The sequence below is a fragment of the Motacilla alba genome, chromosome 3 (assembly GCF_015832195.1).
Source record: "Motacilla alba alba isolate MOTALB_02 chromosome 3, Motacilla_alba_V1.0_pri, whole genome shotgun sequence".
Classification (NCBI taxonomy): domain Eukaryota; kingdom Metazoa; phylum Chordata; class Aves; order Passeriformes; family Motacillidae; genus Motacilla; species Motacilla alba.
In genome coordinates, this window is record NC_052018.1 from 10,327,339 (window position 1) to 10,340,724 (window position 13,386).

Consider the following 13,386-nt stretch of genomic DNA (forward strand, 5'->3'; position numbering starts at 1 on the left):
AAGTCATTCAGTAACAAAGATTGTTAAAAACCAGAGTGTTTCTGCCTTAATATATGTGCAAGAAAGTGTCAGAGGGTATTCGCAAATTCATAGGGCAATTAGTATACAGTCTGCTTATGACTGAAACCAGTTCTCATCACAGGCAACTTCTGGACTTGGCTTAATCATCCAAAGTCAGGAGGCTACTTGAGACTTCAGCTGTCTTAAGGAGTCAGTGGAGATCTCCCTCATGCAGCTGCTGTAAAGAGACTGCAGAGCTGCTCAGCTTACCCTAAAATAGACGTCTATAACAGCAGGTCAGCCAAATCCCACCAGAGGCTCCACTGACTGCACTGACTAGGTCAGATACATCTTAGTTTTACGGAGCTTACACAGTAAAGCTGCCATGATGCATCTGGCTTGTAGGTGGACATGTAAAGTGAGTAGTCTGGGAAAAAAACTCCCATGTATTAAGCATTAAAATCATCAATTTCTGTCCATTGGCATAGCACTTTTGGTTTTATTACCTAGAGGAATTTGAAGTGTGACATTGCTGTGGGTAGTATGAAATAGAAGTCAGATTTCATTATGGCAGTTATACAGTATAGGCAAAGTTACAGTGGTTGTAGAAAGTATAAATGGGTTACTGGCTGGATAATAAGTTCTGAATTTGATTTGTGAGAGGATGTGCAGAGATAAGGCTGAGCATGTCTTTATCAGTACAAGCAAAAGGTTATAGGGGTTCAGGTTTTGGACAAAGAGTTGGGGAGGGAAGAGGATGGCATTTTTAAAAGAAGCAGGTAATTGAGTTGATAGTAAGGAGTGTCACATCTGTTAAATTGTGTAGAGAGAAGTGGCAAACTGGCATGTGTTTGGATGTCATCACTGAGGGAAGTTGCACTACTGGATGGATAAGGGCAGTACTAAGGATGAGCTGCATGAGCCAGGAGAACAGATTTCATTTCCTCTCATTCTTTAGATATATTCAAGGTTTGTGTAATAAGAATCAGAAAGATTTCAGAGTGTGGTTTCTGGAGACATTTAGAAATCATTTCAGCAAAACACCATAGTTATAAACTAGATTGTTTACTTTCACATTTCCTGCTGATACAGAGACAGTAAGTATAGATAGAGCAATTGAACTCTAAAATAAAAGGTGTGATTAGGAACTGATTAGGAATCAGTATGTTTTAGTTTTTGACTACATGGGAACACCACAATGAACTTGAATGTGAAGGCACTGTGAAGTGAGATTGATAATTGTTAATTTTGAGGGGAAATTGCACAGCCACAGGGAGAGATGATAATGTGATGGAAGGTAATAAAAACTGAAACAGGAAGAGAGGGAATTAGAGAAGAGATCTGCCAAGTCATCACCTTATTTGATAAGAGAGAAGGCAGGGGAAGTTTCTAGATTTGTGCTCAGCTTTCTGGGATGAGGCACAATTTGTGGAATAGAGGAAAGGAAAGGAGAAGCTCTAAGTTTGTTGTGAGAGCTCTTCTTCAGTTACTTAATTTGGTCTTGGATGGTCTCTCTGAAATTTTACTTTTGATATTAAAGCAAAAAATTTTATACCTTTGAGGCTGCAGATGCACTTAGCAAGGTTTTAGCAATTTCACAAATAGTCAGTCCTATGTTGCTTTGTTATGGTAGATTTAAGTAGAAAGCTGAGGCCTATTTTGGTTCAGAATGTATTTCAGAAATTGGAAAGAGAGATGAACCCATCAGTTCTCATTCATAGCTTGAACCTTCTGTGACAGTATCTGGATGCTATTGACCTTGCTTATCATTACTTATTTTAAATCTACTGTCTGTGGATGGATCACAGGTTCATATAATGTCAGGGAAGTATCCAGAGGACTTGGGCATACTAATGTAAAGAGCAGGGGCAAATTGCTTCCATTTTTTAAATTTACAGTCATAAGAATAAATTATTTTTGAAAATCTCATATTAATGTATTAAACTGCATTAGTATTAATTTCAGTAAATTTAATTTATGCAAAGTTTAAGTTATCTCTGGTACTTTGCATTGGAAGATAGGCTTGTTTACCTTGTGGGCCTGAAGTCATACAAAAAGCTGTATATTAGTTTCAGGTGAGCGGAAGGGTGTAAACATAAAATCAGTGGGTATTTTATGCAGTTATACTTAAACAGTTACAGCATTATCCGTGGGTTTGTGCATTTGAAGAGGGTAGGTGGGCAGAGTAAACACTGGTAAGCATTAGCCAATTCTGAGTTCTGAAAAAGTGGTTTTATAAGATACAGTAGAACCAACATGTTATCGGTTGAACCTGCTACGGGTAAAAGCAGAAATAATGTAGATACTAGTAATTAAACATTGCTAATGTGTGCAGGAACATGTGTCATTGTAATGAGCTTTTGTACTGTGTCACTAATCTGATCTTCTGTGTTATCTGCAGAACTACAGTAAAACAGACAATAGTTTGTCACCTTTCCCTACCTTGGGAATGTAGCAACTTTTCTTAGTAGTGGAAGGGGTAGAGCAGAGCACATTTTTGTAGGTGGAGGAGGCAGTGGCACCTCTAGCCAAGTATTTCTGTCTAGTTCAAGTGTAAGAACCTGTTTTGGTTGGTTTTAACTCACCAAATTTTCAGACAAATTATGTGGAGGACAACTGTCTTCTTGTACTGTTGGTGGGAAAGAGAAGGTAAATGTGCCTGGAATGCAAAGCGAGTAGTGAGCAGTGAGAACAAAAAGGTTTAGAATTATAGCAGTGATGATTTTTCATAACCAGTAAAATGCATTTGCCTCCAGAACTGTGAATTGAACCTAAAGGTTTGGATTTTCATTGCTCCTGTCCTGTTCAGTGCTACCTGCGTCTCCTTCATATCTTCATATTTTCTTACTGTATGAGAATTTGGACCTGTGTATCCATCTTCCCTGCAGAGTCCTGTAACCACCAGGCCACAAGACAGATGATGTTTCCAGCTCTTTATTTGGATTTTATCTAGGCAGAGGAGATTAGAGATATTTTAAAATTTAGGAGGAGAAAATATGACTTGGAAGGCTGGTGATTGTGGTACTTACCTTAAATCAGAGGTCCGGTTATGTTCAGGTCCTTATGCATTTCAGAGAGAAATCTGCTAGACCTAGTTCTAAACATACAAGGCAACTGATGGGAACAGCTGACTTAAAATAGAATGCAAAATCTTTGTTCTTACATGTACAAAAATAGATGCGTGACTTTTGCAATCTCTTTTCTTAATAGTGTTAGTATATTTTTGAACATGGGAAGAATATTGATATTCTGTTGGGTTTTGTTTTACTGCTTCAGAAGAATAGTCAACCTAACAACTAGAAATTGTTGTATTTTAAATATCCGTACCCTTTCTTAGATTATCATAGCTTATCTTCCATTTTTGAGGGATTCTTACTCCATTTCATCTACTTCACTATAAAGTGTCAAGAGCTTTAAAATTAATTCTCTTGCTCTTGTTCTAAATAAAGGGGTTTTTTTGTTTGGCTTTCTTTTGTCTCTTTCGCTTTTCTTCATTCATGTATTGTATCCTGTATTCCTTCCTACTGCTTGCCTTTCTCCTGTTTCAACTCCTCCTTCTCTTCATCAATTCCAGTTCTTAACTGTCAACTGAATTAAGTGTTATGCTTGGATTACAGTCTTTTTTATTCCTGTGAAACTGGCTGGCCCAAGGTACTCCTGCACACACAGCATTCCTTTCCTAATGTGTTTTTTGCAGATGGACTTTAAATGTGGTTAGGTAATGTGTGGAATTGCCAGACTTGCATTTAGCTCAGCCTTTTAATTGTGCTCGTCTCAAGAGCTTCTCGATGTGCAAAGGAGTACAAGAGAAAAGTATTTTAAACTGCTGAAAGAAATTGATTTGATAATGGTCCAAATCTGCCAGTTGTGCTGTACACTGTACCTTCTCGCTGTGGTGTTAGAAACTTTACCCTTGACAGTAAGTTCAACTTAAGACAACTAATTTTAGTGGTTATTACAGTTGTAAAAAATTACTTGAAGCATTTCTAAATCTTATTTTGTTCCAGTATTTTATGATCTTTACTGTTTTTTCTTTGATGTCCAGTTGATATTCAAAGACTGTGGCAGAAATGCTGGTTTGTAGTTTGTGGTTAGAATATTTCAAGGAGAGAGGAAATGCTGACTGTATGAGACAGTCTGTAGCACTGATCCTTGTTTCCTGTGTGGTGCAGGTTACCAGGTGCTGGCTCCCACTGCCTATTACGATCAGACTGGTGCCTTAGTAGTAGGCCCTGGAGCAAGAACTGGCCTTGGTGCACCGGTCAGGTTGGTGGCCTCAACTCCTGTTCTAATCAGTTCTGCAGCAGCACAAGCAGGTAAATATTTAATCCTGCACAGAGGTTTCTTTCACTTCTCTGCTGATTCTTAACAGTAATGTTGATTAATATTTGACATCGTTGTTTTCTATGAATCTGTGAAGTTTTCTAGTTGTGAAGGATATACTGTGCATGCTTGCTTTTTTATTCTGTCTTCTGTTCTTTCTCACAGATGGGATTTTCCATTTTTAATTGGAATTTACAGTCCTCTTCCCATACATACACAGGCATGTTTCTGCAAATGTTACTTGTCAGATAGGACCATTTTCTCCTTCCTCTCCCCATGCATATAACATGCACTTCTCATCAATCCCCTAAATGGTGTCCTCTAGGTAGCATCATTTCATTGCTTCGGCCTGGCAGAAGATGGACTGCTCTGGAATCTTGCTATGCTTTTCTCATGAAACTTATTTTCTCCTGAAAAATGTGGCAAGGAGAAAGATATGTATAGAATGGAAAGCAAAAGAGGAGAATTAGTTGTATCAAAACTCTCTAGTTTCCTTCTTTTTTGCCAGTTGTAAGATAGTATTACTTTACTGAACCATTTATTGCATTTGTTAAATTAAAATCTAGAATATTAACCCTGGATTAATTAACTTAATCTGTTCAGAAAATTAGATTTTAAGTTAATCTGTCAGCTTCTTTCTCTGTGCAGAATTTGCTTCTGACAGTAGCTGAAGATGTCTTTGAATGACTCTTAGCTGCAATTTTGCCACTGCAACTTTGGATATAAAAAGTTCAGTAAACAGTAATGTCTTATATGTTTACACTGGGAATTCCCTCAATTACATTAGCAGTTCTGCAGCTTTGATTAGCCTAAAACATGTGCTGTCTTCACCTTTTTTCCTTGAGTAATTAAGATTGTATAATACTATTAAGTCTCTTAGTCCTTTAATATGTGAATTTCTGCTTGTTTTAAGAGGGCTTCAAGAAAATACAATTTAGTTCTGAATAATCCATTTTCAGTCAGAAATGTTTGAGAGAGTAATTGTGATTGAAAACATGTGTTTTACAGCTGCAGCTGCTTCAGCTGGAGGAACAGCAAACAATCTCGCGGGAGCCACGAACGGTCTATTTCGGCCCCTTGGTGCCCAGCCACAGCAACAGCAACAGCAAACAAATAGTAGCCTACAATCCAATTCATTTTATGGCAGTAACTCTTTGACCAGTAACTCCCAGAGCAGTTCCCTTTTTTCACATGGTCCTGGCCAACCAGGAAGCACATCTCTTGGCTTTGGAAGTAGCAGCTCTTTAGGAGCAGCTATCGGCTCTGCACTTGGTGGATTTGGCTCATCAGGTAGGTTGTTAATATAGTGAGGACCTTCTGTGAGACTTTTGTGCTAAGCAAAAAAATGTATCTGTATCAGGCATCATGTATATGCATACATTTCTAAAAAGAATGCAAAAATAGGTTATATAAGTTTAAAACAAATTGTAGGAGGAAAAAAAAGTTTGAAATTCACTTGGGTTCTGTATAGAAGATGCATTTTTGAACAATATCCTGTAGTCATCCTTGTAATTTCTCCAAAATATTTTTCCATACTGATCACTGAACTGTGCCCCAGAAGTTTGTTACTGTTTTTCAGTAAGCTGCTTTTATTTTCAAGAAAGTCTTCATTCTGTGGTTAAAGTAACAATTGATGATAGTGAAGATATATATTCTTTTGTTTAAATAATGATACCAAAAAAATTCCTAATTTTATTTTTAACAAATTAAACAGCATATGACTTTCTAAATTTGATCTAATATAAAAGCACTTGTTTCCATAACATTTTAAAAGGATTTATAAAACAAAAATACCTAATACCAAAGAAGAGTCCTTGTTAGCTCTAACAGGTTTAATCTTAGATATAGTTAAGCCTAAACAGTTCTGTGCATGTCTGGGGCCTTTAATTATTTCAGCAGATACTCCTAAGTATTACCAACCTGTTTGTATTTAAAAAAAAAAAAATCATTCTGTCACATTTCTACTCTAAAGCAGAAATATCATATTCATGCAGTTTTTAAACATGCAAGGTAGGTTTTCTTATATTTCAGATTCAGTTTTAGTAAGGCAAGATAAACGTTTTTTGAGAATGTCTCCTTTTGCTATTAATCTCTAAGTTTACAGCACTGAATTGCTTCTTATTACTAATATTATTTTAATGAAATCAGGGGAGCATGTTTGATCTTGCATATCTTGCAGATGGGTAGAAATTGGGGGAATTTTGTGCACTCTAACAGTATTCTTTGCAAAATTAAGGAAAATAAGCGCTAAAGAAAGTAATTTTTTTAAAATTACAAAATGGCCTAATATATGGGGGAGAAAAAACAGAAGGAAAAGCACACCCTTCGGTGTTAAGTCATGGTAGTTGTTATTTGGTAACTGTGTGACTAGTGACATCAAATACATTGCGTACCAACACAGAGTTTTTTTCTCAGTGTTGATTTTCATAAAATAACCAGAAAAATTATTTACTTTAACAAAACTAATGCTAGGAAGTCCAAAATGAGGTTTTTTCACTGATCCTGTCCAGTATTTGATTTTAAAGAGGAGACCCAAAACATCCCATGTTCAATTAAAAAAAAAAAAATTGAGGCTACTCAGTAGTGTAGGTTTTCTTAATTTTTCCTTAATTTGCAGCAAGTAAATTTTATTTACAAAATTGTGCTGTCCAATATTACGTAATATATTGTCCTGAGCTATTTGTAAGGTTTCAGTGAATCCTTAGCAGCTGTGTTTCTCTCTAGGTACAGTTTCATTACAGTGGTAGATAGTCATAATAAATATATATTTAATACTGTGCAGCTATTTAAGATTTCTAGATAGAATAGATATAAGTGATGAAAGTTTTTATCCTGCATTATCTGAAGAACTTCCATAGAACAAAAATTTTAGTTGTGTATCTACTTAAGAAAATCAGCATAGCTTTTGCTGGCACAGGAGATTAAGCCTTTTTCTTGTTGCAAAGGTCAGTTGCAGTGCTTTATCCAAAGCCCTCAGCACAGAGAGCACATGCTGAAATCTTGGAGCAGTATCCAGGGTGATTTAATTAGCGTAGTAGCTTGCACAGGGAAGCAGGAACCCTATGCTTTTGCAGTTAGAGAAGTGCTGATGAAAGGTGCTATCTAAACCTGAAATATTTTTAGTAGTATTATTAAAATAAAAGTATGTTGAAAGTGCTCTTCTGCCAAGTATAAATTGTACTTGCCCTAATAGCCACTTAAAAAATGCTTCCTGGTTATTTATTTATTTTTTTAGAGTTCTGGCCTGTATGTATATATGAATTGAATTACACAGATGAGCACTTAAACAAGTGGTATTCATGCATGTTGAGGCAAATTGAAAGTTGAATTTTTTATGTGTCACGGTTTCAGCTTCTTTGTAACTCCCATCAGTGTGTTGAAAATGTTGAATTTCAGTTAAAATATAGCCATGAAGACTGATAGATGGCAGAACACATTTTGCCCTTACGTTTTCAGTTTTTGCAGGGGGCAAAAATAGCTGCAAAAAATGTGAAGGTGAGCATGTTCTAGCTTGAATGACTGAACAAACAACTGAAAGTGGCAAACATACCATATAAATGACTGTATGTACTCACAGTCTCTGTTCTTTTATAATAAAGTTATTCATACTCCATTTTAAAGGTTTAGGTACATGATGATAAGTCACTGCAGCTTAACAGGTAGCCAAGAATTAGATCAACTGTGGCAGCTTTCCAGATGCCGCCTTCTGGCTTGTAACAACTGTAAAGGAATTGGATTAGCTTAGTGAGGGGGAAAGAGAAGTAAGCTAATGTAACTTATCTTCTGGGTTTTGTGAGCTTTGCTTGTTTTGTGTGTAAAAATGCAGCTCAGCTGCTTTGTGGTAACTTGTTAAGCTGCAGTAATTTAGCCGGGTAAGAAACGCTGAAAGATGGAAAAATGGCAGTCCATCATGTAGCATTGTATTAACATTTATATGGTTTACTGAGCCAGAGCCTGTAGAGCTGGTCTCAAAGCTTGAGATTTCTTTCAACTGTTGCCTTAATTTGCTCTTCTGGTTTCTTACTCTCAATCTCCTTGCCTAGTTAGTCCAGTATCTTTTCCTTCTGGTTTCTCCTCTAGTATGTCTTCCTTCCCAGTTTCCAGGCAACATTTATCTCCTGCTTCCCTCCTAAGTATATTTTTGTTTCTACTTGTACTGTGTGATGTTCCCATCATCAGCTTACTATTCAGTCTTTTTGCCCCACAGTCACATACACCTTCTACAGCCTAACTTTTCTTCAGATCTGCTTTCTTCTCATCCTCAGTCCCACTGAAAGTGCTTGCCAGTTTTTCTTGCAGTCTCTTTGTTGGCTCCTTTGTCTTGCCTTTCTCTCGTCCTCCTTCTGGCTTCCTTTTTTCTCTTTCCCCTCTCCCTAGTCTACTTCTTGTGTTTGGCTTTTGTCACCCCGGCACTTGAAATAGAAAATTTCCTTTCCTCATTGCCTCATGGGCCTTTCCAACATAAGGTGGAATCTTGGACAGCAGTTTCAAAGTCTGTTTTTGACATGGCACACTGAAGTTCAGTTGCAGGCACGCCAGCCGTGCTGTGTATGGTCAGGAGTTTAAGTTTTCAGCTATGAGTCTGTAGCAGATCTGTGCTGAAGTTGGATGAACTGTGATTTTGCAAAGATTTTTAGTCCAGTCTGAGTGTGAAAATAAAGGTCTCCTGTCGCTGGCATATTTGGTCTGAGTGCATGAAAGCATCAACTTTTCAAAGAGGTCGCTAGATTATTTTTGTAAGGATAAAGCACCTTTCTTTGCCAGTATTTCTGAAATGGCAGTGTTCAGACAAAAGTTATATTAAAAATTTTGTCCAAGCAAATTCCTGCCATAAAAAATATTAGCCAAGTTGTTAATGTTATGAGAAAACAAATTAGTGTCTTAAAAATGGGAAGTTTCAGGCGACCTTTATATTGTTCCATGCCGCCAGCTTTAGTAGGAAGGTACTTGAAAAGGATAAAGGTTATATAAGTAAAAATTCTGACCTTTCCTTTTTAAGTTGAAGTAGTCAATAGTAGTAAGCAATTTTCCAAATTCAGCTTAACAGAGATATTTGTTGTTAAAATATTCATAATCTTGGTTTGGTTCATGATTATAATAATGTTCAGTGATTAAAACAGGCACTCTAGTTTAATACTTCACTAGGATGCAGCAGATACTAAAATTTAACGTTTCTAAAAACTTTTTATTGTTCTCCTAATTTGTCCTAGACTGCTCATTGCCCTGCTGAATGCTGCTGTGCAGGATAACCAGTCCTTCACTAATACACTGTTATCCAAAGCCTCTAGTCTAATTTGGCTTTCAGAAACACTGATAGCAGTAAAATCACTGATAGCAGTTTTTAATTTCTCACTTAATTTTCCTATCTCTGCTGTGCTTCTCATCTTCTTTCTTGGCCTATTCCCTCTTTATAATATCTTTTCAAAACACTTCTTTCAGAGTCATAATTCTCATGGGGCATTTAAAGTAGTCATTTTTTTCCTACAGGTGAGGGGTTCACAAACAAGGAAGTTCAGAAACAGCTGAACAGCAATATAAATTATTTTGTGAACCCTTAAACAACAACTAATTTCCTCTAGACTTTTTCCTGAAATGAGAGTCACTGTCTGACTAATAATTTATGGTGGAAAAAAATTATCAAATAATTTAGTGGCAATATTTTTAGAATCATTTATCCTATAAAGTGACAGTGTAATCTAATCTTATAAATTCCATATTTGTCCCAAAGCCTGAAGTAAGGCATTTAAAACAGAGTACTGCAATATTACTGTGAGAAGTCTAGTGTGAAATGTTGAAAGACATGGACGTTGGTGAAATTATTTGCCAGTGGTATGTTTATACCCACTTAGATTTACTTAAAAGCATGTGTGGTTATCACAGTGATTGTCTTTGTCATAACGATTGCTGTAATTATTGTGATCGCATCTGTTGTTGCCCAGCTGTAGTTGGGGATAGGTTTTATTCAGTTGACACTGTGTAATTAGGGTCTTTTTATTTCTTCTTCAGTTGGCAGTTCTGCAAGTAGTAGTGCCACAAGGAGAGATTCTCTATCTACTAGCTCTGACTTGTACAAAAGATCTAGTAGCAGCCTAGCACCCATAGGGCAGCCATTTTACAATAGTCTGGGATTTTCCTCCTCTCCAAGTCCAATAGGCATGCCTCTGCCAAGCCAAACGCCAGGACATTCACTTACGCCACCGCCATCACTTTCATCACATGGATCCTCATCCAGTTTGCATTTAGGTAAAAAAAACAAAAACAAAAAACCAAAAAAACACTTTTTGTTTGTATGTGTGTATGTATTTCTATGTGTAAAATATATGTTGCATAAGAGATGTCACGTTACCTTTGCTGTTAAACAGTTTTGTAATGAAGAGGGGCCGTTCCTGAAAGGTGAAGAGCATGTTCAGATGCTCATTGATTTGACAGTGGAGGGCACTCAGCTTTTGGCAGTATTGGGCCAACAACTGATTTTTCTTCCCTTGCAGAAACCCAGTAGAGAGCCCAGTAAGAATTATTGGTCCTTTTTCTGTTATGTTTCCACAGTATGACAAGCAAAGGTGCATTATTTTTGTTTCTTCTCCGCTGTGTTGCCACTTTAAGGACATGTTAGATGATGTGTTTAACAGTGATGTGACTTTCATTAATGCCCCTTGCCATGATAAAGTAGAAAAGTGAGCAGTGCTCTCTCTCAGTGTAAAATGTACTGAAAGGTGATTTTTGAATCAGTCAACCTCATGGCCCAGTTACTCTGCCAGGAAGACAGTAATTCATCACCAGGCTGATGGAAGGAGACAAAAAAACATTTGTCAAAGAAGTAGCAAAGACATTGTTAGTGGTGGCTCTCTGTTACTGGATTGATTTTGTAAGGAATGCTGAAAATAATTTCTCAAATGTTTTTTTTTGGCTAGCAAGATGACATGGGAGCTCAACCTTTCTTTAAAAAATAAATTTAAAAAAAAAAGATAAAAGATCTAAAGAAACCCCACCACTGTATACAGTATATTTAGAAGATAATGCCTCTAACCTGAGGTTATCTAGTACAGTTTTTCTTTTCTGCTGCAAATATTTGCAGTCATTAAAGTTGGATGCTAAAATCATACAGTGAAACTGGATGTAATTCAAGATTGAGTTGCCAGTTGCTCCAGTAACTGTCCAATGCACAGTTCCATGCTTGCAGTAGGCAGCATAATCTCCTATACTTCTAAGTGCAAATAAAACAGGAAACAAAATTTTTAAATGCCTACCAGAAGACACCTTTAGTGAGAAATGTGTGAGTGATTTGTATAACAAAGGTAAATAATTAAAATATATTACATTTGCAGTACAGTATCCCCTTCAAGGTTAAGTGCTGAATACCCAAAATAAAACTGGGCAAGGGGATGTTTCAGCACGTTTTATTTTTTTTTACTTACCTTTTTTCCTTTTTCAGGTCTACAAAGTGCACCTTTGGGCTGAGACCAAGCATGGAAAGTTTCAGCCCAAATGGAGGCTTTTGAGAAAGTTCTGAACATCTGACAATGGGGTTATCATGGAAATCTTTTTCTTTCTTTCTTTTCAAAGTACTCTCACCATAGTTTTCATATTGCTGAAAACTATACTTAAACCAAATTTTGGAAGGCATTATCTAAAATTTAAAACATTCAAAGTTTTGTTTGTTTCACATATGATAAATGTTAAAAGACTTTTTTTCAGTTCTGAGAAATAGACTGTGATCAGTACAGAGGATTGCCTCTATCAGCAGAAATTGTTAAATACTGACTTTGACCCATTTTGAACTGTTTGGCAGTGTCAACTAAGCCTAATAGCTTGTTAAAATCATGTACTAGATCAGTGTGTAACTGCCAGAATATACAGTTGTACTCTGAAAATTGACACAACCTTGTTGGCTTCCATGTGTCCTCTTCATCATCCAAGTGAAGTGGACCTTGATTACTGATAAACTTTTTGGTATATTACAAAATCAGCCTGAAATTTGGAAATTGAGGACTTTTGGATATTTGCTTTCACAAAAAATATAGAAAAATGCAGTAATCTTTTTTAGCCTTTCTGCCCTGTGCCATATTTTTGCACAGTTGCATTCAAAGTGCACCATCTAAGAGTTTAAGACCATTTCTGCAGTTAATTGTCTGTCTTGTTATATTTATTCTGGTGTGTTCATCAACCACTCTTGGAAGCATGTTTTGTTCTCACATACAAAACATAAAAAAATCAAAGGTTTCTCACCAAGTGAGAAGTTAAACCTGAAATCAAACAGGGAGTGTATTTTAAGAAGGGTATGGTTATCATGTAGTCACTTTTCAGAGTAGAACAACATTGTAAGTTCATGTCTGCATGCAGTTTCCATTGGTATTCTGATAATGCCTGTCAAATGCAGCTCTCCCTCCACCTTCCAAACTTGTCTTGCCTGCTTGTATCAACAGGTTCAGCTAAGTTTAACTCTTGTTTTAAAATGGGCATCAAACTCGGTTGCTCCTGTTTCAGCCACCAGAATCTAGAGCACAACACTGGGAAAGGGTGCATGGTTTTATAACCCCTTTGTCAGACACTGCTGCAATTTGTAGCTTAAAAGAACAATTTCCCTTTGACAAGAAATTTGTGATATTTTACTGTTTTTATCTCTTCTCACCAACTTTTATCCAACGTCCTAAAATAGGAATGTGCTAATGACTTTGTGCTAGTGTCAGTTTTCCTGTATTTGAAGGGATTTTTTAAGTTGTTTGTAACTGCTTCCTTACTGTAATCAGCTGGAGCAGTAAGGTCATGAATTTGAACTACCCTTTCACTCCCAAGTACAAGGAACTGCAAGAAAAAGTGGTTTTCCATTGTCATAAAAAATCATTTTAGATTGGTAGTCATTACCCTGTTTGATGGTACATTGCAGCATTTTAAGAATAGAGTTCTGGTGTAGAGTAGGATTTCTAAAATCTGGACTTTTGGAGGTAATTGTTTCCTGTGTGTTGCAAGCCAGGCTTGTTAGCAGTTGGGATTGATGTTTCACCTTCAGAGATGGTCATTCTGGGTGAGAGTAAAGGCCCCTTGGCAAGGCAGTGTGGGGAGCTT

General features: G+C 36.7%; 1 protein-coding gene across 9 annotated transcripts in view; it reads left to right on the forward strand.

Annotated features, from left to right (window-relative positions):
* Positions 1-13,386, forward strand: part of PUM2 (pumilio RNA binding family member 2) — a 75,204-nt gene that overhangs the window by 47,835 nt on the left and 13,983 nt on the right. For 7 of the 9 annotated variants that reach the window (XM_038130580.1, XM_038130579.1, XM_038130577.1 and 4 more), the window contains 3 exons: positions 4,173-4,316; positions 5,332-5,613; positions 10,330-10,566. In XM_038130580.1, coding sequence (XP_037986508.1) covers positions 4,173-4,316; positions 5,332-5,613; positions 10,330-10,566 — 663 coding nt within the window. The remainder of the gene's footprint in view (positions 1-4,172; positions 4,317-5,331; positions 5,614-10,329; positions 10,567-13,386) is intronic. The other 2 variants (XM_038130581.1, XM_038130582.1) reach the window with 1 other exon arrangement.